At 39.3% G+C, this 24,980-nt stretch overlaps 1 protein-coding gene and 1 long non-coding RNA gene across 2 annotated transcripts; one reads left to right on the top strand and one right to left on the bottom strand.

Moving 5' to 3' along the window:
• Positions 1-3,494: 3,494 nt before the first annotated feature.
• Positions 3,495-5,649, bottom strand: LOC148348651 (uncharacterized). The gene is made up of 3 exons (XR_015847694.1): positions 5,465-5,649; positions 4,113-4,238; positions 3,495-4,031 (listed from the first exon to the last, which is right to left on the bottom strand). It is a non-coding gene; the product is annotated as an uncharacterized LOC148348651 (long non-coding RNA).
• A 49-nt stretch (positions 5,650-5,698) lies between these two features.
• On the top strand, positions 5,699-23,240 carry spag6 (sperm associated antigen 6). Its single transcript, XM_088322647.1, has 11 exons — positions 5,699-5,864; positions 7,806-7,901; positions 7,963-8,129; positions 9,471-9,654; positions 11,572-11,777; positions 11,846-12,019; positions 12,968-13,120; positions 16,486-16,677; positions 19,394-19,510; positions 19,591-19,736; positions 22,986-23,240. The coding sequence occupies exons 1-11, from the start codon at positions 5,840-5,842 to the stop codon at positions 23,047-23,049; spliced, it is 1,524 nt and encodes a 507-aa protein (XP_088178773.1). The 5' UTR covers positions 5,699-5,839; the 3' UTR covers positions 23,050-23,240.
• The last annotated feature ends 1,740 nt before the right edge of the window (positions 23,241-24,980 follow it).

Genomic DNA, 24,980 nt, shown 5'->3' with positions numbered 1-24,980 from the left:
GAAAGAAAGAGAGAGAGTTTGATAAATGTTTGTATTTTAAAGAATTAACATGTTCTTAGTTCAAGTGACTTGAAATACGATACTATTTTTATAGCTATTTTATTCGTTTTAAGAGCATTAGCAAGCAGAAGCCTGGAGAGAAAAAGAGAGAGATAGAACGAGAAAGAAAGAGAGAGAGTTTGATAAATGTTTGTATTTTAAAGAATTAACATGTTCTTAGTTCAAGTGACTTGAAATACGATACTATTTTTATAGCTATTTATTCGTTTTAAGAGCATTAGCGAGCAGAACCCTGGAGAGAAAAAGAGAGAGAGAGAACGAGAAAGAAAGAGAGAGAGTTTGATAAATGTTTGTATTTTAAAGAATTAACATGTTCTTAGTTCAAGTGACTTGAAATACGATACTATTTTTATAGCTATTTTATTCGTTTTAAGAGCATTAGCAAGCAGAAGCCTGGAGAGAAAAAGAGAGAGAGAGAACGAGAAAGAAAGAGAGAGAGTTTGATAAATGTTTGTATTTTAAAGAATTAACATGTTCTTAGTTCAAGTGACTTGAAATACGATACTATTTTTATAGCTATTTTATTCGTTTTAAGAGCATTAGCAAGCAGAACCCTGGAGAGAAAAAGAGAGAGAGAGAGAACGAGAGAGAGAGAGAGAGAGAGAGAAAGAGATGGAGAGAAATGTTTGTATTTTAAAGAATTAACATGTTCTTTGTTCAAATGACTGGAGATACGATACTATTTTTATAGCTATTTTATTCGTTTTAAGAGCATTAGCAAGCAGAACCCTGGAGAGAAAAAGAGAGAGAGAGAGAACGAGAGAGAGAGAGAGAGAGAGAGAAAGAGATGGAGAGAAATGTTTGTATTTTAAAGAATTAACATGTTCTTTGTTCAAATGACTGGAGATACGATACTATTTTTATAGCTATTTTATTCGTTTTAAGAGCATTAGCGAGCAGAAGCCTGGAGAGAAAAAGAGAGAGATAGAACGAGAGAGAGAGAAAGAGAGAGAGAGAGATTTACTACGTAAAAGATCAATTCGGAAATTTCTGACTTGTGTCCTCTCATTGACAATATTCGCTTTTAAAGGGTGTCTCAAGATGGAGTAAACATAAATAAAACGAGATTTCGCTCTGAATAAAATCTATTAAGTATCCGTTTTACCTCATTTAACCTCTTTGTTGCTGGAAGCTATTAACAACTTATGTTATTACTGTGTCATTACTACGTTATTACCAGGTGGTGATTATTAGCTCATGCACACTGCCCCTTTAAAACGGACAATTGTCACAACGCTTTGACAATGCTTATGTGAAAAACTATCCTATATGCTCTATTTGAAATGTGTTGGCTCTCTGTGGCCACCTGCTGGCCAGCGAATCTCCAAACAATGGCCTTGTTAACATACTCGTTCCTACTTCGTTTTTAAAGAGGACCCATATATGAGTGTAATGCTGCTAAATTGCAATAGGTGGCGCACAGGGTTGGGTAGGGTTACTTTAACTGGATTACTTTCAATTACTTTTGGATTACTCCAAAACCAAATATGCTAATAAAAGACAAAAGAAACTAAATATGAATAAAATGATGACTCACAACAAGTGGTAAGCTTTCTCTCCTGGCTTTGATCTCTTTGATCTCCGGCAAAACTAACAGAAACAAAATGAAAATAAATCCAAACAGCTTGCCAACATCATTTTTGCCGTTCCATGTATTCCGTCACTCCCCAAGCCTGCACAAAATGTAGTCATTTTATTCATTTTTAGTTTCTTTTGTCTTTTATTAGCATATTTGGCATTGGAGTAATCCAAAAGTAATTGAAAGTAATCAAGTTAAAGTAACCCTACCCAACCCTGGTAGCGCACAGGAAATGATCGATGACTGTTCAAATGAAAGAGTCCAAGGAGATAGCTCGCCTCTGCAGCCACACAGTACTCGTCTCGCTAAATTTATTCCGTCATATGTAAAAATAATCATCTGCTGCCACCTACTGGTGTGGAAGAATGTTACAGTTTACTACTAAAGGAAAGCAAACATATTGAACAATATCATGTTTTATTTACAAAGATAACACTGATTCAAAACACTGGCTTGAAGAGACGTGTGATATTTGACTTTTAAATATCACTGCATTGCGTAGTGCAACCAAAAAGGAGTGATAAACAGCATAAGGAAGAATACAAACTACAAAAACTCCAAGTGACCAAACCGCACCATTTTTCTTTTCTTATGTATTTTTTTTGCCCAGGCTTTTTACAAAGTTTCGTTTCACTCGTAGCAGCAAGATGGCAGACAATTATGTCAGTTCCCTCTAGGTGAGGCTCATGTTAGGTAAAATTAATACAAATTTCTCGACATACCATGCTTATATGATAATTCAAGTATTTTTTAGTGTTTTTCTCAAATTGATTATTTATTTTTCAATGAATGAGCGCTATATTTTAGCACTAGGAGGTGCTAAAAATACACAATGTCAATACAAACTATCTAAGTAGCATTTTCAAACCAGGAGGCATATTGTACACAATCTAGTTTTCCTTTTGCAAATCAAATACATTATTGGTAGGTTCGTGAGAAAGAACGAGAGAAAGAAAGAGAAAGGGAGAAAGAGTGAGAGAAAGAAAGAGAAAGAAAGACAGAGATAAAAAGAGAGAACAAGGGAAACAGAGTGTGTGCATGTGTGTGTGTGAGAGAGAGAGAGAATGGATAAAGGGAGAAAAAGTGAGAGAAATAGAGAGCACAATAAAGAAAAGGGAGAACAAATGAGAAAGTGAAAGAAAGGTACAGAAAAAGAAAAAAATAAATTGAAAGAGAGAAAAATCAAAAGAATGACAAAAAGAAAAAAGAGAGTGATACAGAGACAGAAAAAGTGAGCATGAGAAAGAGAGAAAGAAAAGGAGTGAGGAAAAGAGAAGGAAATTGCAAGATGGATAGAGTAATAGAAAAAAGGAAGAGAAAGAGGGTTAGAAAGGAAAAAAGAAAGAGAGATAGAGCGAGAAAATGATAGAGAAAAAGAAAGAAGGGAAGAAAGATTGAAAAGTAGACAGAGAAAAAATAAATCAAAAGAGGGAAAAATCAAAAGAAGGACAAAAAGAAAAAAGACAGAGTGATACAGAGACAGAAAAAAGTGAGCATGAGAAAGAGAGAGAAAGAAAAGGAGTGAGGAAAAGAGAAGGAAATTGCAAGATGGATAGAGAGTAAAAGAAAAAAGGAAGAGAAAGAGGGTTAGAAAGAAAGGAAAAAAGAAAGAAAGAGAGATAGAGCGAGAAAATGAGAGAACAAAAAGAAAGAGGGGAAGAAGGATAGAAAAGTAGACAGAGAAAAAATAAATCGAAAGAGAAAAATCAAAAGAATGACAAAAAGAAAAAAGACAGAGTGATACAGAGACAGAAAAAAAGTGAGCATGAGAAAGAGAAAGAAAAGGAAGAGAGAAGGAAATTGCAAGATGGATACAGAGTAATAGAAAAAAAGGAAGAGAAAGAGGGTTAGAAAGAAAGAAAAAAGAGAGATCAGCGAGAAAATGAGAGAACATAAAGAAAGAGGGGAAGAAAGATTGAAAAATAGACAGAGAAAGTGTAAGGGAGAAAAAGAGAAAAAATAAATAAAGGGATAGAAAGAAATACTACATTTCATTTGCGAATGGCACCTGGCTTGGGTGACATCAAGTGGACAAATTTCAAACTGCATCTCTTTTTTTGCGCTTCTCACAGTGTCGTCTCGTGGGCCGGATTAAAACTCTTAGCGGGCCTCATCCGGCCCGTGGGCTGCCTATTTCACAAAGCTCACTGTTTACAAAAAGTGAATATTTATAACAGAATAAAGTCAATTCAATCATAAATTCCATCTTCTTTTTGGCGTGTTCACTTGCGTTGTAAAACCAACCACTGAAGAGAACTCACTTTGAGTAACGAATAAACGAGTGAAATTGGATTCAAAGCCATAAATTGAGGAGCAGCAAGACGTCGTCGACGTAAGGTTTTCTCCTCAGGTCCAGTTTTTCCTTTCTGTGGTCTTCTTTAGGGAGTTGGCTCTAAAACGATAAAGAAAAACACGACATTCATCGGTTGAGTTTCGTCAAAACAAACAAACAAACAAAAAACGATAAAACTACCGTGGGTCGATGAGCACGTGATTCGCTCGGTGACAGTTGCTCTTTGGCCGGCATTCTACCGTCGATTGCCTGCAGTTTTATTGATGTCGGTAGAGGGCGCTCGTGTGTCCGTTTATAAACAGTGGCCTTTAAAATACATTAGATAGATAGATAAATAAACACAGATATAGATAAATGGATGATAGATGAATAGATTGATAAACACAGATAGAGATAGATACATAGATAGTATGATTGATTGATAAACACAGATAGAGATAGATACATAGATTGATTGATTGATAAACACAGATAGAGATAGATAGATGAAAAACTAGTAGGCTAGATAGATGGATAGGTAGATAGATGGATAGATTGATTAACACAGATAGAGATAGATGGATTGATAAACAAAGATAGAGATATATATAGATAAACACAGATAGAGAGATAGATAGACAGATAGATAAACACAGATAGAGATAGATAGAGGTTGATTGGTAAACACAGATAGAGATAGATAGATTGATTGATTGATAAACACAGATAGAGATGGATAAATGAAAAGGTAGGATAGATAGATAGAGATAGATAGATGGATTGATAAACACAGATAGAGATAAACACATATAGAGATAGATAGATGGATAGATTGATAAACACATATAGAGATAGATAGATAGATTGATAAACACAGAGAGATAGATAGATGGATAAACACAGAGAGATAGATAGATAGTTAGATAGATAGATGGATTGATTAACACAGATAGACATAGATGGATTGATAAACACAGAGCGATAGTTAGATTGATAAACAGAGAGATAGATAGATAGATAGATGGATTGATAAACACAGATAGAGATAGATTGATTGATAAACACAGATAGAGATAGATAGATAGATAGATAAAAAGACATGTGTTAACTGTTAGCAAAGTAGCTGTTAGAATAATTTGTAGGCAAGAAGCAGTTAGCACATTTACAGCACTAGTGGCAGTGGATTGTTGTGGAAGCCATCACGACTAATTAAATAAAAAAAAGATTTATTTGATCAAAGCTAATCCAGTGTTTGTTTTTGTTACTCCAGCCGGAACTAGCTAACGAGTTTTTTGTATGATCACGTGACATGGCGAAAATATGCTTAATCTCACGTCACTCGGGAAGAACGAGTCTTCAAATCTTATAAGGTGCTTGCTTGTCCTTTTTGTCGGACCTTAAAATAATAATTAAAGTAAATTTAAAAAAAAACTTTAGGAAAACTCGCACTTTGACCGCAGCAAATGCAACAACTTTTATCTGAATAGACGATCTTGATTGTCGTCATGGCGACAGTGAACAACAACCACTTTCTCCTCCGTTTACAGACTCACCTCCAAGTCGAAGTGCAATTAAAGAGGATTTATCGGTGAGTTTTTAGTCGGATCTGATGGCAGTTTTTTTTAAACTCTCCTTGTTTTGGTTTTAAGCGTTAAGAACGAGAAAGAGTAAACAAACACGCATAATTTGAATGTACACTTTCGTTGCCTTGACGCTCTCTCTTTGTCATAAAATGCGCGATGCGCTGACGCGAAGATCCTCTTGCGCTTGGGCGTCGCCCTCGTCACTTTTTTTCAGATCAGGAACAAAATTTTGAGAAATAAAATGAAAAGCGACGACACAGAGACGCTGAATGACGTCACTGGTATTTCCATTTTCCACAGATTTAAATCTTAAATTTGGATTCATCCCATTTGAAGGCCGGCACCATGACTCAAAGGCAGATTGTTCAAGGTGAGTTTTTGTGGATTTGTGTTTGTATACTTTTTGATGATTGCAATTCCCCCTTTTTAAACAAGAATATACCTTACAGACATAAGGTAGCACCTATTTACTCACAGCAAGACAGACTACATAGACTAGAATACAATATAACCAGGGTTGGGTAGGGTTACTTTAACTGGATTACTTTCAATTACTTTTGGATTACTCCAATACCAAATATGCTAATAAAAGACAAAATAAACTAAATATGAATAAAATGATGACTCACAACACGTGGTAAGCTTTTCTCTCCTGGCAAAACTAACATAAAATGCGACAGAAACAAAATGAAAATAAATCCAAACAGCTTGCCAACATCATTTTTGCCGTTCCATGTATTCCGCAACTCCCCAAGCCTGCACAAAATGTCGTCATTTTATTCATATTTAGTTTCTTTTGTCTTTTATTAGCATATTTGGTATTGGAGTAATCCAAAAGTAATTGAAAGTAATCCAGTTAAAGTAACCCTACCCAACCCTGACTAGAATACAATATAACATACAGTACCGCTTAAAAAGTAAGAGAACTGTTCTTATTTTTAAAAAAAGTATCGTTTTATTTCAACGAAAAACACAAGACACAAACAAGAAACACACCATATACATTTTAAATGTGCTAAACGACTTATAGCCTCAAATGTTTTAATGCAATATCTATATAGGTCTGTAGAAGCTATTTTCAAGGAACCAGCACTACAGTGTTCTATTAGTACATTTTGTGTGCTAATTGCGTGAAGAGGGTAATGAAAGATAATAAACCTTTGTGCAGTGATGTTTGCATAACTTAAAACTGTTTAGCTGGTTGGAGGAGCGATAAAACTCACCTTTGATTTCGTCAAGTCTCTGGAGCATCGCATTTGCAGGGTGTGATTAAACCATCGGAATGGCCAGAAAAAGGTAACTTTCGCCTGAAACTCGACAGTCTGTTCTTGTTCCAAGAAATTAAAATGATTCCATGCGAGAGGTTGCCAACAACCTGAAGATCTCTGACAATATTGTGTACTACTCCCTGGAGAGAACAGCACATAGAGGCTCCAAAGAGAGAAAAAAATGTGGAAGTAATGCAACTAGAAAATGCCCGATCCGACTGGCTTACAAAAGAAATAGATATGGACATAAGAAGACAGAAATTGGACAGATTGTTACATAAACAAAAATGTGCAAAAAATTGTAATATGGCATACACGTTTTGAAATACAGTGGAACCTCGGTTCTCGACCATAATCCGTTCCAGAACCCTGTTCGAAAACAGATTTGTTCGATCACCGAAATAATTTTTCCCATGAAAAATAATGTAAATCGTTTTAATCCGTTCCAACACCCTGAATGTTTACCTTGAATGTTTAACGTAAACTTAAAGCTAACCCAGGCTAATCGCACGTTCGCGTTATCGTAATCTTCCGTACGAAAGATTACGCTAATATGAATGTGTAAAAATAAAAAAAAAGAATAAAGAAAAGAATTATGAATAGGATTTCTTACCTTTTGTGGTGGTCAGCAGAAGGCGCAGGCAAGATCAGACACTTGCACACCTCCTTCATATTTTGCTATTATTTCTTTCTTAAATGCAATAGTTGTACGCACTAATTTTCTTTTTTCACCTGTAGCAATTTGCTGCTTGCACTGACTTTCTTCGGAGGCATAATTAGGGGCTAAAACACTTCGTACACCTATATTAAAAGCGAAAGTTGGTCACAAAAAGAGCGATCTACACCCGTACGCCGCTCAACATCGCATCCTAGCGTACGCACTCACGCATTATCGGCGTTCGAACTCCGATTTTTTGACCGAACAGCGAAGCAAGAATTTCTCGAAATTTTTGGTCGGACTCGTTCGAAAACCGATGTTCCACTGTAATCAAAAAATACAAAAATACATAAAATAAAAGTATGGTGTTTTGTGTGCCTCGTAGTTTTCGAGCAGTACAATAAATCCAGGATGCAGTTCGTGCAAACAGTTGCGGATTTGGCGGACCGACCGCAAAACATCGAAATCCTCCAAAAAGCAGGTAAGACACGAGTACAATGACCTGTATACAAGAACCGCTCGACGTGGCCCCGCTTTTTCAGGTGTCATGTCGATGCTGAGGCCCCTGATGCTGGACGTAGTCCCTGGGATCCAGCAGAAGGCCGCCTTAGCTCTGGGCCGCCTGGCGGTCCACAACGCTGACCTGGCTGACAATTTGGTGAAGGAAGACATCTTGCCCCAACTTATTCGATCGCTTACCATACAGAATGTGAGTGCGTCACCAAAAACTCTTTGATTTCCTTCCTATGTAGACCCAACATGTGAATATAGGGCAGTTAGTGAGAGCCCCACCAGAGGGTACTGCTAATTACCCTCTTGATCGTCCTATCACCTCTCCAATCTTGTTGGTCCACCATCCATGTTTTATTTTATTTGTGTCTGCTCTTTTTTAATGGGCTGGGATCAGTGTTCCCTCTGAGCTGCGCGCGTGCGCAATCGCGCACTGCTCGCACATTCTCGGCGCACAAGAAAATCTAGCCAGCGCACAAAAATGAGGGCTCAAAATTACTAATTAAGAAGCGACTTCAGTCAAAGTTACAGTGCATACACGTGTTCCCCTGACGTTGTGTCCTAAATGCGGTATTTTGAAGTTGAGTCGAAGTAGAACGAAGTAGAGTAAAGTTAGTAGAGTTTGTCGAGAACCGGCTTCTTCGGCTCGGCTCACTAAAACGAACCGGCTCTTTCGGATCCTAAACGGCTCTTCGGGTTGTTTTTGCTTCTTTAATCCCAACATGACCAAATATTATGTAAACTTATGCGCAAAATGACTTAAAGGAAGGGGGGAATAGAACACAAAAGAAAAAAATACCAAAATGAAAAAGTAGTGAAAAGCTGAGAAAAAAAAGAAACAAAAGGAAGAGAAAAAAGAAGGAAAAATTTAGAAAAAAGCCAGAAAAAAAGAAAAGAAAGAAATGTAGGAAAAAAGTAAATAGAAAACAAAAAGAAAAAAGTAACAGCTCGGAAAAATAAACACAATGAGATTTTTTTTAAAGGAATTTAAAAAAAAGTAGAAAAAAAACGCAGAAAAAATAAGAAAAAGTTTGTGTTGCATCTCAAATAAATTCCAATTTTATCAAGTGAATCTTGTTGCCAACATATACTTCCACTTAAAAATGTGATTAAGTAAAGTTCTGTATCTTTCAACCGACTAAATAAGCCCCCAAAAATGTTAATATTATGTGACAAAATATACCAGGAAATAAAAAATGGATATCTTGTGAAAGAATTGTAAGAACAAACGACGTTTGTAGGCCGTACAACCTTTGCAATAGTACATGAGTCAATTCATTCAAAAGAGAAAAATACTTTTGCATTGCCGGAAACTCAGCAAAATGTAACTTAAAGTCAAGTATTGGACATGTTTGATAGTTTCTTATCTTGCCACACTTGGGATTATGGTTGCTCACTGTTGTTTCAAGCGTTGCTCACCGACTTTGTGTGAACGCTCAGACCCGTAAGGAAAATTAGAGGAAACATTGGTTGTTAATAAGTCAAATGATTTCCTGCAGGTATAAAGAAGAATAACACATCTCGGTCTCTTTCCATGCAGAGGTTGTATAAGAAAGCGGCAGCTTTTGTTCTTCGCGCCGTTTCCAAACATTCGCCGGAACTGGCTCAGGCGGTCGTGGCGAGCGGGGGAGTGGACGCGCTCGTTCTCTGCCTGGAAGATTTCGACCCCGGCGTGAAGGAAGCCGCCGCCTTGGCTTTGGGATTCATTGCACGGCATAACGATGGTGAGAGATAGGAGATATGTTTATCTTGATCCCATTTAAGTTTTGTTAGCTTAGGCGTTGGTGGTGGAATGGGGGGTTGTTGATTAGGCCAAAAACACACCTCTCTTCCCTCCTTCTAACAAATAAAATACGAATATTCAGGTCTGCTAAGGGCTCGGCCCCTCAGATCAAGTTAATTTTTCGGGCTCGGGCTTTAATGCTCACGGGCCATGTTGGGCTAGATTTTTAAGGCTGATCTTACCTCTAATCGTTACTGTCATGTGAAGAAGACCTCTCTATTTTTCGCCATTTTTGAATATTTTTTTATCATTTCTGCATATTTTCAATACTGTAAATTCCAGGATTACAGAGCGCACTTGATTAAAAGCTGCATGCGCAAATTTAAGGAAGAACTCAACTTCGTTTTTGTATAAGCCGCACTGGATTTGAAGCTACAGCCACAAAAATTAACTCCTTCACGTCCGTTTCTTATATTTTTCTTATTAGGGTGAGAAAAGTAACATACATCATCATTATTCATAAATGCTTGGAATCTTTCTGAACTGTAGTGTCTGCTTATTGAATATTTAAGTGTAGCAGCAGGTGGATAATTATTTTGTATGTTTTTCTATCGAGCCGAAAACTGTGAGGTCAAATTGGGCTGTTATCAGTCCAATGATTGTCAGCCCGATTATTATGACTTGCCCCCTGTTTAGTAACTGCCGTAAAATTTGGACTATAAGCCGCACCTGATTATAAGCCGCACCTAGTACATTTTGAAAGGAAAAACTACTTTTGTACATACACAAGGAGCACCTGACTGTAAGCCGCATGTGTCCACATTTAAACATAAGATATTTACAAAGAAAGACGGTACACAGAAAGAGTTTTAATGGTATATGTTACCCTAACCCTCTAACGTCTGACTTTTAAAAAGCAAATACGTGTTTGTGCGATATCACCAGTCACTGAAATACGTCATGCCACATATTATTGGAAAGCTTAAACTCTTGGAATTCAAGATATGATGACCATTTAATAATACTCATTAGAGAAAAATCAGGATCAGTCTGAAACAACATACCCAAAAACTGTAAAACCTGCGTCGCTCACCATTACGTCCCTTGGCCGTCTTCAACTTCTTTGAATGTACGCGAAAATGGCGTCATTGACAATCCATGGAATCAAACCGTGTAAAATAATAATGCCGACAGATGAATAGAAATCCTCCTTAAACATTTCCGCTTCATTGGACATTGCTTATTGTAATCCTTTCGTTTCATCACATTATTTCCATTTACAAACAAACAGACTCTTAAAATTATTCCCAGTACAATTTTCACCTTGATGAGGGTCTGTTCATCCTAGTTTTAATCATGCACAAAGCATGATTAGTTTCATTAAACCAGCGTCTTCCTCAACACATATATTCCACGTGTCTTACTCTTACCTTTATTGCTAAGGCAACCCCTGGCAGTTCTTAGAAAAAATGCACCATTCGGCCACATCATTGTATAAGCCTCAGGTTGAAAAGTGTAGGAAAAAAGTCACGGCTTATAGTCCAAATTTTACAGTAGTGTCTAAGTGTATAATGATTTTTTTATATAGTAGTAGCAACACTTTGTCTCCTTTCTCTCTGTCATCTGCGCAAGGGATGGGAGAGCTTAAGATCAAGAGCCACTCATATCTGGAGAGACTTTGAGATCTCTGCTTTTTGCTTTTGAGATTGTTGCTTCAATAAATGAAATATCCCTCTGACGTCATCGATTCTCGCATTCTCTTTGAATACGTATGAGACAGTCCCGGCGGTCTCTCCGCGTTAGTTTCTTCCTTTGAATCAAGTGCGGTTTGTAGTCCGAAATTCACAGTAAGCATCCGCTGTAACTCGAGCAACTCGTATGTTCGGATATAAAATGCATATTCTATTTTCCCCTCCAGCTTTGTCGCAGTCCATCGTGGATGCGGGTGCGGTTCCCATGCTGGTTTTGTGCCTCTTAGAACCCGAGATTGCTCTCAAACGCACCGCGGCCTCCGTGCTCAGCGACATCGCCAAGCACACGCCTGAACTGGCGCAAATCGTGGTGGAAGCTGGCGCCATTGCTCACCTGGCACAGATGATCCTCAACCCAGACACCAAACTTCGAGTAAGCGCCCCAAATTCTTGAAAATCAACGAGCCGATGGTTGAAACGGTGACATATCTGCTTGCGTAGCGGCAAGTTTTCTCGGCTCTGGGTCAGATCAGCAAACACTCGGTGTGCCTGGCCGAGATGGTGATCGAGGCCGACGTCTTCCCGGCGGCCATGATGTGCCTTCGGGATCCGGACGAATGCGTTAAAAATAATGTCACCATTCTTATGAGAGAGGTGGTCAAACACACGCCTGAGGTAGGATATGGTATACATTTATGTTTACATATATATTTATACAGTAATCCCTTGTTTTTGGCGGGAATTGTGTTCCGAAAATGTCTGGCGATAGTATGCCTCATTCATAATTTGGTGAACACTTGTCCAAACATGGCCTCGAAACGGCAACAAGAATCTGGAGCGGAGAAAAGAAAAAAAGAAACAAGATGAAGCATATGGCGCACCCATTTGACGCACTGTTTTAAAGGGCGCACTCTCCTTGGTTCGAATTATTTTTTGGCGGCTCATATGGCGCAGTGGATTATTGGATGCGACCGCTCCGGCCCACTGACCTTTTAAATGCGAATCTCAGGCGCCCGCATTAAAAACACAAACAAGTGTGCGTATAAAAAAAAATAGATTTTAAAAATGAGTTTGATTGTGGCTTAATAAAGTATTTATGACAAAGTAAATCACGACCCGGGTTGGGTAGGGTTACTTTAACTTGATTACTTTCAAATACCTTTGGATGACTCCGATACCAAATATGCGAATAAAAGACAAAAGAAACTAAATATGAATAAAATGATGACTCACAACACGTGGTAAGCTTTCTCTCCTGGCTTTGATCTCTTTGATTCCGGCAAAACTAACATAAAATGCGACAGAAACAAAATGAAAATAAATCCAAACAGCTTGCCAACATCAATTTTGCCATTCCATGCATTCCGTTACTCCCCAAGCCTGCAAAAAAAATTGTAATTCTATTCATATTTAGTTTCTTTTGTCTTTTATTAGCATATTTGGTATTGGAGTAATCCAAAAGTAATTGAAAGTAATCCAGTTAAAGTAACCCTACCCAACCCTGGAGGTAGCGAAACCGCGAAAAGTAATACACGATACAGCAAAGGATTACTGTAATGATTCAACATCTATATACAGTAAAACTTTTCATAAAATGAATAAAACGTGTCACCGTTTCGGCAGCTGTCTCAGGTGATCGTGAATTGTGGCGGGACGTCTGAAGTCATCACCTACCTTGGCGAATGCCGCGGTAGTCTTCGGTTGCCAGGGATCATGATGCTGGGATATGTGGCAGCACACAGTGAGAACTTGGCCATGGCAGTAATTCTATCACAAGTAGGTGTGGCTGTAGCCCCGGACCGAGTTGCCCAGGACAATTTTCACAATGCACAGTTACTATGTCTCGCTAACATAGCCTTAAAGTCAAGTCATGTTTATTTGTATAGCCCTTAATCACAAGGAGTATCAAAGGGCTGCACAGACCACATACTATTGCAAACTACAGACTAATAATCAGGGTCAAACTTACTAACATTTTAAGGACTTTCATAGCCAAATTTTCAATATCTCCATTATCATTAGTAGAAAAATCATGTATCCAAGTGGGTAGTAACATAGTACATTTACTCCATACATTTACTTGAAAAAGTTTTGATAAATTTTGTGTTTCTAGTATTATTAAATCCCTATACTTTTATTTAAGTAAATTTGTGAAAAAAATAGTACTTTTACTTGGCTACATTAGGCAACATTGAAGTTGTTACTTTGTTTCTTAATAGATCCCCTCCACGTAAGTAGGTGTCTGTCTGTCTCCGCTAAGGCGCATTTATTTTATCGCAGAACTCCGCCAGGCTCTACCAGATTGAAAATGTCGCTTAGCAATACAGACTATGATAACACGGAAGAGGAGCACTCCTGGCATCACCTCAAAAGCATGTTACCCTTAAAAAAGGTGCTAAACACCCAGGGTTGGGTAGGATTACTTTAACTGGATTACTTTCAATTACTTTTGGATTACTCCAATACCAAATAAGCTAATAAAAGACAAAATAAACTAAATATGAATACAATTATGACTCACAACACGTGGTAAGCTTTCTCTCCTGCCTTTGATCTCTTTGATCTCCGGCAAAACTAACATAAAATGCGACAGAAACAAAATGAAAATAAATCCAAACAGCTTGCCAACATCATTTTTGCCGTTCCATGTATTCTGTTACTCCCCAAGCCTGCACAAAATTTAGTAATTGTTTTCATATTTAGTTTCTTTTGTCTTTTATTAGCATATTTGGTATTGGAGTAATCCAAAAGTAATCCAGTTAAAGTAACCCTACCCAACCCTGCTAATAACACACCATCCCCTGATCTAAAACTTACACGAGGGCAAGGGAAAACCCAAAAACCTCAGCATGAGGAAAATGAATAAACTTTAAGAAGGGACCGCACGAGGTCATCCCCCTTCCAGGATGACCAAGCTGCAACGGATGGACAGTGTGTATTCTTTGACACTCATTTGTCAGCGCAACCTAAAACGAGTGCTAAAAAGCACAAGGAAGAATACAAAGTGACCAAACTACCTCAGTTTTCTTCCATTTTTTTCAGGTACCTGTAGCAGCAAATGGTGATGGCAAGAGGTCAGTTCCTTCCAGGTGAGGCTTATTTCATGTGAAATAAATGTACATTTCTCTATCTGTGAGTATTAAAAAAAATGCATGTTTATATGACATTTCATGTGTTTTTGCTTATAATTTAAATCAATATATTTTTCATCACGAGAAGCACTAAATAAGACACACAGTGCCAAAGTAAAAAATGCTTTTTTGATTGAAAAAAAACCCAATATTCATTCAAATAATAAGCAAAAATACATGGTTTCATATAAACATGCATTTTTAAAATACCTGTAGGTTGAGAAATTAGTGTTTATTTTACATAACACAAGCCTTACCTAGACATAATTGTCTGCCATTTTGCTGCTACAGGTACCCTAAAACCTCAAAAAACTTGGGCAAAAAATAAAAAAATAAAAAAAAGTAAAATTGTGCGTTTTGGTCACTGAGTCTTCGTAGTTTGTATTTTTTTGTGCTTTCCAGCATTCGTTTTCGGTTGTACTACACTGTACAATGACGTATTGGTCAAATTATACACCACTTTTAAATATCCTTTGAAAATTTTATTGTAACACCCTTTCTAAGGAGAACATGCTTTTAATTTTCCTCATGTTGAGGTTATTAAGTTTTTCCTTGCCCTCATGTAGGTTCCAGATCAGGGGATGGTGTAATAATAGTCTGAAATAATAGTCTGTGTAATAACCTGTGAAGCCCTTTGAGACTCTGTGATTAAGGGCTATACAAATAAAAATGACTTGACTTGACCTTATGTGAGGCCAGGGGTGCGCCTCTTCTCCTCTTCGGTATTGCTAAGCGACATTTTCTATCTTTTTCACCCGTAAACCAATTCCCCCCGCTGTTGTTGAATATGGTCATGTGACAAGGCTGCTATGTTCGATTGGTTAAACAAGGTAGAGCCTTAGCGGAGACAGACATAGACACGTAGTCAGGTGGAGAAGACTTTTTTAAGTAACGAAGTAATGACTTTAATTTTGCCCAATATAGTAGAGTAAAAGTACAGTTTTTTTGGTAGAAAAAAATGCACCAATTGGCCACATTGTTGTATAAGCCTCAGGTTGAATAGCTTAGGAAAAAAGTCGCGGCTTAGTCTGAATTTTACGGTAGTGTCTTTGTGTATAATGATTTTTTTATGTAGTAGTATCAACACTTTGTCTCCTCTCTTTCACTCTGTAGTGGAATAAAAGTAGTTTTTTTGGTAGAAAAAAATGCACCAATTGGCCACATTGTTGTATAAGCCTCAGGTTGAATAGCTTAGGAAAAAAGTCGCGGCTTATAGTCTGAATTTTACGGTAGTGTCTTCGTGTATAATGATTTTTTTTTAATGTAGTAGTTGCAACACTTTGTCTCCTCTCTTTCACTCTGTCATGTGCACAAGGGATGGGAGAGCTTAAGATCAGTCATATGGCTCTGTATGTGTCCGAGCTGTTGTCATTTTACAGGCTTCTGATTTTTATTCTATCTATCTATCTATCTACCCTGGTCATATCCTTCGAGAGGGGTGACCGACAGCTTTCACTGGTTTACCCCTGCCGCATCATACAGGTGCCCTGCCCCTCCCTTAGAACGCAGCCAAACATTCCACTATCCTTTCACAACACCTCTCCACTCATTCCTATCACCAACAAGAAATCTAGCTTCCACTATTTTTAGCCCTCTTTCCTGCAGTGCACTCATAACACCATCCATCCACGTCAATCGCGGCCTTCCCCTTGGTCTTCTTCCATTTACTACTGCTCTATAGATCCTCTTCAACATTCGCTCCTCATCCATCCTCTCCATGTGTCCATACCAACCGAGTACTCTGATCCACACGCTTGCTCAGTTCCACTACTATTCCAGTTCTGGCTCTCAAAATTTGCTTGACAAATTTACTCAAGTATAGGGATTTAAAAACACTCCTAGAAGTACAAAACTTTCAAAGACTTACTCAAGAAAATGTAACAAAGTAAATGTACTCCGTTACTACCCACCTCTGACTGAACCACATCCAATACTAATGGAGTCACCAAAGGCATGCTTCCAGATGCAGTTTTAAAGAGTCCAAATATTTATGTCTTGCCATCCCTACAGGGGTTACACCAGCTGGATTTGTGTCTATCGGAGGAAACTCAGCATCACATCAAGGCTGTGACAGCCTGGTGCATCGGCCAAATCGGACATCACACCCCCGTGCACGCCAAAGCCGTTGCCAACGCTAACCTGCTGCCAACGTTGCTGCAACTCTACATGGACGCCAACAGCTCGGAAGACTTGCAGACTAAAGTATGTGTTTTCTGGTAAACCCATTCACTGTTATTGTATCCCGCAGTTGTCCTTAGTTATGAACAGGGTTGGGTAGGGTTACTTTAACTGGATTACTTTCAATTACTTTTGGATTACTCCAATACCAAATAGGCTAATAAAAGACAAAAGAAACTAAATATGAATAAAATGATGACTCACAACATGTGGTAAGCTTTCTCTCCTGGCTTTGATCTCTTTGATCTCCGGCAAAATTAACATAGAATGCGACAGAAACAAAATGAAAATAAATCCAAGCAGCTTGCCAACATCATTTTTGCCGTTCCATGTATTCCGTTACTCCCCAAGCCTGCACACAATTGAGTAATTGTATTCATATTTAGTTTCTTTTGTCTTTTATTAGCATATTTGGTATTGGAGTAATCCAAAAGTAATTGAAAGTAATCCAGTTAAAGTAACCCTACCCAACCCTGGTTATGAACAAGTCACTGTATATTCCAGACGACAAGCTGCTTCTTTTTTGCTACATTTTAAATACCTTGGCTTTAAAAACAGTGCGTCACTTTTTTTTTAAATTTTTCTTTTTTTGGTGTTGGCACCAGGGAAAACAGCAAGCTGCTCTTTCCCACAATGCATGCGCTCTAAATCCAAAACCCTGCAGTGACGTCTAGAAACATTTACGACACCCATCTCATCTCATTAGCTGCACCGCTTATCCTCAGTAGGGTCGCGGGGGTGCTGGAGCCCATCCCAGCAATCATCGGGCAGTGGGCAGGGGACACCCTGAACTGGTTGCCAGCCAATCGCAGGGCACACAGGGACAGACAGCTCGCTCATTCACACCTAGGGACAATTTGGACCGGCCAATCCACCTGAAATGCATGTCTTTGGAATGTGGGAGGAAACCGGAGTGCCCGGAGGAAACCCACGCAAGCACGGAGAGAACATAAAAACTCCGCACAGTAAGTCCGATAGCTGGATTTGAACCCGCACAGGCGGTTCCCAAGACCTTATAACTGTGCCAAATACAAAACAGAAAAAGAACAGGAGATTTTAGGGTACTTTGTTAAAAAATGACAAAATATTCAACATATTTTAACTCTTTCACGCACCAAAAAGTCCTCAAGTTATACATCTGAATTGAACAGCATTGAACGTTATTTATCAAAAATGCTACACTTTCTCTTTCTGTATGATAGTCAGATCGCTGGAGTTTCCTTTAATCCTCAGGGAATGTTGACAAGTGAATGCAATTTGGTCCATTTCCAAAGCAACCAATGACATCAACAGAATAAATTAATATTTATCCAATTTTCAATAGAGACTGACAAACAAAACATGCAATATTATAAAGACAATGTTTTGTCACATGATTAACAGAAGTGCATAACATCAAATTCCCATACTAAGCTGCTTCCTCTGCGGATCTTTTTGGAATGTTGTTTTTACGCCACATTGTTGTTGTCTTCATGATGGAGACAAAATATCATGTGAAGTAAAGTAAATATTGTCCTTTACAGGTACAGTAGTGATATACAACAGCAAGATTATTTTTAAAATTGTAATTTGACGGTATAGAAGTTAAATGTAGAATTGTTTGTAAAGTATGGTACTTTTATTTGTTAAACAAATGCTAGAGCCTGTAAACTAGGTTTGTTCTTTGGTTTCAATGTATAATTGAGCATTTAGTAAATAAACAAATCAATATTTCTGTCATGAACCAGAACAGGATCAGGACCCAAACGCGTAACGTTTCTCACACAAGCCTTTTATTTTACGGGAAATGGGGAGTCATGCACGGTATGCAGCAGTCTGGCGTGAAATGATAGGAAGTCAGAGGCCGACGAGATCGATATCAATTGTCCGAGTTGATTCCGGACAGATGGGGTCGATACCGGACAGGTCGGGACAGACAGGATTGATAATGAAACAGGATATCGAAAATAAACAGAACAAATTAGACGGGAACGAAAACTGAAGAGAATAATAAGGACAAAAATAAACGGGAACAGTACCGGACAGGAAATACCAACAGGAAACAGGACTGAGTCAAAACCCACGTCTTGCGGGGCAGAGGTTCGTTGACAGGGTTGGGTAGGGTTACTTTAACTGGATTACTTTCAATTACTTTTGGACTACTCCAATACCAAATATGCTAATAAAAGACAAAAGAAACTAAATACGAATAAAATTACTAAATTTTGTGCAGGCTTGGGGAGTAACAGAACACATGAAACGGCAAAAATGATGTTGGCAAGCTGTTTGGATTTATTTTCATTTTGTTTGTCGCATTTTATGTTGGTTTTGCCGGAGATCAAAGAGATCAAAGCCAGGAGAGAAAGCTTACCACGTGTTGTGAGTCACAATTTTATTCATATTTAGTTTCTTTTGTCTTTTATTAGCATATTTGGTATTGGAGTAATCCAAAAGTAATTGAAAGTAATCCAGTTAAAGTAACCCTACCCATCCCTGTTCGTTGACTGACTGACAAAAGAAGAGTGAGAGCACTGAGCTTAAATAGACGGAAAGCCAATCTGTCAACGAGCCGCAGCTGGCGCCACAGGGGCGGGCCAATTGGGCACCATGGCAACCATGACAATTTCTACTTTGTGGTTTCCAATATCTCGGGACGTTGTGAAAACGGGTCGCTCGTGAGGAATGAGTGATTGCTGTGGAGTACAAATATGAAAAGTCAGTAGGACCTTAGCTTTAAAGCCAGTACAATCCTTTGTTTTAGAGTAAAAAAGCCCTGAAAATGATCCTACAAAAGTGCACCTCCCTACCAGCGCTCGAGTCCCTCCTCTACGATGCGCCGAGCAACATCATCAAACACGTCGTCTGCCAGTTCAGCAAGGTCAGTTTCCTCGAAACCACGGCAAATCCGCCGATCGCCCGTCCCCAAATTGAATTCTACGCCTCCCCTCGATTTTCCAGGTCTTACCTCACGACAGCCAGGCTCGTCGTCAATTCGTCACCAGCGGAGGGTTGAAGAAAGTCCAAGAGATCCAGGCCGAACCGGGTTCCGTCCTTCAGGAGCACATTAATTCCATTAACAGCTGCTTCCCGGAGGAGATAGTCAGGTATGCGATATTCAGAATTTGGCCACACGATAGGAGTAGTGGTTCTCAAATAGTGGGGCGCGGGGCTCCATCAAGACGGGTGGGTGCTGGAGCTTTTAACTTTGGAGATTTTTTTCAACTTTCCCAGAATAAAGTGCAATTGCACCTCCACTACACTAGGGGCAGTGGTGTTCTCAGTGGCAGAGTGCTTTGTTTACAATTGTTTACATACTGAAATTCTAAAACAGACAAAATGTGAGAAAATAAGTACCGTATTTTCCGCACTTTAAGGCGCACCTAAAAGCCTTTATTTTTTTCAAAAGCTGACCATGCGCCTTATAATACAGTGCGCCTTATATATGGATCCATATTAAGTCGCAAAGGCTTGCAACTAAGGCAAGCAGCCGCCGACTAGATTTTCCCCCGAAGGCGAAGTAGTCCGCGGTGTATGCTGGGATTTATATACCGGCGTTTCATTTCCTGACCAATGTGTCAATCATCATTTGAATCAGTCACTATTGGCTAAAGTTATTCGGAGGTAAAGGGGGCGGATCCTTTTTTATCATTTACAGGCTCGCATAGGCTAAAGGGGCGAAACAAAGCCTGCAATTGGCCGAAAAAGATGAATGTGAATCACACGTTGGGTTGCACTACGGTATAGAGAAAACATGTTTTACTATTCTGTATTTGTAAATATTTTACTCTCCTGGATTTACTACACTCACGGTTGTAAGAAGACCATGGTTACGTATCATTATTGAACGTGATGGCTGCAAGAGAACTTAGGTGAGCTATGCGGGTTTATATTTTCCCGGTATCTTGTTTTAGAACGATTTTGATGTTTCTGTGATGAGTCTATTTTTAAACTAAATTCAATTCAAAGTGTTTATTGTCATATACACAGTAAAGAACCCCGTTTCCCTGCACAATAAAATTCTTACTTTGCTGTCCACACAGTTGCCAGCAAAAAATAAAATGGAAACTAAGAAATGTTTGGCATTTCTTGAATCCCAAGACTTTAACCTTCCGAATGATATTTGGAACGATGCATTTGAGTGATTGGTGACATCGTACGGACACTGTTTCCGTACATGTCTGAGACACGTATTTGCTTCTTTGCAAGCTTTCGGAATGTTAAGGGGGTAATAAGTTTGACTGAACAATCTGACTGTTTTGTCGACGTTCCCATTGTAGCGCCTTATAATCCGGTGCGCCTTATGTATGGAAAATATAGGACCAAAATCTATTTTTTGGGGGGTGCGCCCTATAACCCGGTGTGCCGTATAGTGCGGAAAATACGGTACATGTTTTTTGCATTATATATATATATATATTATATATATATTTGTTGTCATGTGAAGCACACCAGCACCCTAGCAATCTAGTCACCCTATTGGTTTACGTGTTAACTATTTGAGATTTTTGGCAAAGTTTTGTTAGTTTTTGCGGAGAATGCTTAGAAGTTGTGTGGCAGGTAAGTGAAGCAATGGTACAACAAATGGCGAGCAGCAAAATTGGGGCGAACTGACAAAAATAAGACAGAGAGCTAGCATAGGCTAAACCAGCTGGGACATGGCATGCTAGACGGCTGCCATAGAGGTGTTGAGGGGAGGAACACTACATGTTCTTTTCCAAGTTGAAAAAAAAGGGGATTTAAGAAAGCCTTTAAGCACAGAATATAAGCATTGAGTAAGTGTTGACACAAAGTGTAGCAGACCCTCAAGCGACTCCATGAAAAAAATATTAAAACGGATGCGGAGACAGGGTAAAGAAACAAACAAAAGTCTTCGCACCACTTCAGATTCCTGGTTATATCAGTGTTTGATGTCCTCCTGAACCCTGCCAACCGGTTCACCTGCAGCCTAATAGACTCAGCTGGATGTTAGCTTTGTCAGAAAAGAGGATCATTAGAACACATCCTAGGCTGTAGCTCCAAGACCTTGACAGGTATTGGTGGCACTGCCATCGACACCAGCAAGCGGCAACATCAAACCAAGAGCACAATTTCCCTTGTCTGAGGAGTAGAAACCTCAACCCTCCAAGAAGACTACAGGGGACCTGTTCACAACTGCTAGGCACTGCCTGCTTCTACTTGACATAGGAAGCAGTTGTGATTTCCAGTCATCATCACAGCTACAACACTCCGGCCAGACGTGGTGCTGATGTCTGGAGACAGCAAGCAGGTGGTTCTCCATGAGCTGACATTCACCTGGGAGGACTGAACGGATGAAGCTCAGGGGAAGAAGAGAGAAACTTCAACCCTCCGAGTAGACTCCGGGGAACCTGTTCACAACTGCAAGGCACTGGGAGCCTGTGGTTGACATAGGAAAGCATTTGTGATTTCCAGTCATCAACACAGCTACAACACTCCGTCCAGACGTGGTGCTGATGTCTGGAGACAGCAAGCAGGTGGTTCTCCATGAGCTGACAGTCCCCTGGGAGGACTGAACGGATGAAGCTCAGGGGAAGAAGAGGGCAAAGTATGCCAGATTTGTGTCTGAATGCCAGAGGAATGGGTGGAGGGCCCGCTGCCAGCAGGGGCTTTGGTGGCAGGTCTTTACACCATGTCCTCAGGGTCTTGGGAATTGGTGAAGAGCCATTATCCACATTTTAGGAGCAGCTGAAAAGGCTCAACGCTGGCTCTGGTTAAGGAGGGGGGAGACGTGGCGTAGTGCATTACCCGGACACAAGTTTGGGGATTGATCACCATTGGCGGGGTGAGGGTGTCCGACCAAGACCCGAACACCCGATGACCCTGGGAGAGTCACTGATGATGTGTCCAGGTTGCTCCATAAGGTGCATTATCTAATGCCCCTTCCCATAGCACTTCACTGCCACCTTGGAGGGAGACGAGCATAGACTGGTGTCCTTGTAGAAATAGAAATAATTTCTTGCAAATGTATGACATTTAACTAGATTGATACATACAAATCACATAATACATAATGCATTTTGGCATTATTTTTCTTCTGTGTTTAACTGTAAGTCAAGGATTTTAGCATTTATTCTACATAACATGAGTTTCGCTTAGAGGAAGCTGAAGTGACTGTCATCTTGCTGCTACGGGTACCCCAAAACCTTGTTAAAAGCTGGGAAGAAATTTAAGAACAAAAATAGTGCCGCTTGGTCAACTTAGGTCTCCGTAGTTTGCATTCTTCATTGTGCCTTGAAGCACTTGTTTTAGCCCACACCATACAGAAAAATGACACCTAGCGGTCAAATATTACAGTGTCACTTTAAAGCACACTTTTACGTTTTTTTTTGTTTTAGGTACTACTCACCGGGCTACTCAGAAGTGTTACTGGAGCGCTTGGAGAACTTCAAAATATCGTAAAGTCAGCCGACGTCCTTATGCTCCATCACCGAAACCTGGTGCTTTAAAAAGGCCTCATTCCAGCTGGATGTTTTATAAGACAAACGATGCAATACAAACTATCATTTAAGAATGTCATGAACTGTATGCTCATGGTTGCAAAGTTGTAGATTATAGAGAAGAATAAAAATATTCTATAAAAGAAAATGCCATCATCAACTCTTCCCATCATTAGAACGTGCTTTTAGGTGTTACGCAGCGCCTTCTGGTGGCTGGCGCTGCTCACTGCAGCTGAGATGCAACAGCGCTCTGAACAAATCCAAGATTAGCATCTATTAGAGATCTTGACGTCGATATTGTTTCCAGAGGCAGTTTTGACCTCAGAGATAGAACACAGAATAGAACTATAGAAATACTACAGAAATACAGCTACAAAAATACTAATGTAAAATTGCCATTTAATCGAGTTTAAATTAGGGGATTTAGACAGGGTTCGTAAACCTTTTTCATGGCCAAACTTACTAACTTTTTAAGGACTTTCATAGCCACATTTTCAATATCTCCATTATCATTAGTAGAAAAATCATGTATCCAAGTGGGTAGTAACATAGTACGGTGGAACCTCGGTTCTCGACCATAATCCGTTCCAGAACCCTGTTCAAAAACCGATTTGTTCGATCACCGAAATCATTTTTTCCCATTAAAAATAATATAAATCGTTTTAATCCTTTCCAACACCCTGAATGTTTACTTTGAATGTTTAATGTAAACGTAAAGCTAACCCAGGCTAATCGTACGTTCGCGTTATCTTTCATACGAAAGATTACGCTAACATGAACGTGTAAAAATAAAAAAATCAGGTCGTTTACAAGTCATTTAGCACCCGGGTCTCCACAACAAGTGGTGAGCGGTTCATTGGAAAGGGGGCTGCGTTCCAACACCCTGAATATTGGGCTCCGTTCCAACACCCTGAATGTTTACCTTGAATGTTTAACGTAAACATGAAGCTAACTCTGGCTAATCGTACGTTCGTGTTATCGTAATCTTCCAAACGAAAGATTACGCTAACATGAACTGCAAAAATTAAAAAAAAGGATAAAGAAAATAATTATGCATAGGATTTCTTACCTTTGTGGTGGTCAGCAGAAGGCGCAGGTGGACAGTGGGGAGAGATCAGACACGCACACCTTCATCTTTTGCTATTATTTCTTAAATGCAATAGTTGTGCGCACTACTTTTCTTTTTTCACCTGTAGCAACTTTGCTGCTTGCACTGACTTTCTTCAGAGGCATAATAAGGGGCTAAAACACTTCGTACACCAATATTAAAAGCGAAAGCAAAACGAAGCACGTCCGCACATGATAACAGTTGGTCACGAAAAGAGCGATCTACACCCGTACGCCGCTCAGCATCGCACCCTAGCGTACTCACGCATTACCGGCGTTCGAACTCCGATTTTCTGACCGAACAGCGAAGCAAGAATTTCTCAAAATTTTTGGTCGGACTCCGATTTGTTCGAACTGAGTGGGGTTCGAAAACCGAGGTTCCACTGTACATTTACTCCATACATTTACTTGAGTAAGTTTTGGGAAATTTTGTGTTCCTAGTATTTTTAAATCCATATACTTTTATCTAAGTAAATTTGTAAAGAAAAAAAATTGTACTTTTACTTCGCTACATTAGGCAACATTGAAATTGTTACTTTGTTTCTTAATAAATCCCCTCCACGTAAGTAGGTGTCTGTCTGTCTCCGCTAAGGCGCATTTATTTTATCGCAGAACTCTGCCAGGCTCTACCAGATTGAAAATGTCGCTTAGCAATACAGACTATGATAACACGGAAGAGGAGCACCCCTGGCATCACCTCAAAAGCATGTTCCCCTTAAAAAGGTGCTAAACACCCAGGGTTGGGTAGGATTACTTTAACTGGATTACTTTCAATTACTTACTTCA

Source organism: Urocampus carinirostris, chromosome 18, assembly GCF_059441175.1.
Source record: "Urocampus carinirostris isolate Australia breed hairy pipefish chromosome 18, RoL_Ucar_1.0, whole genome shotgun sequence".
In the NCBI taxonomy this organism is placed as follows: Eukaryota; Metazoa; Chordata; class Actinopteri; order Syngnathiformes; family Syngnathidae; genus Urocampus; species Urocampus carinirostris.
The sequence above is the reverse complement of the archived record's forward strand: the minus strand, read 5'-3'. Positions and strand labels throughout refer to the sequence as shown.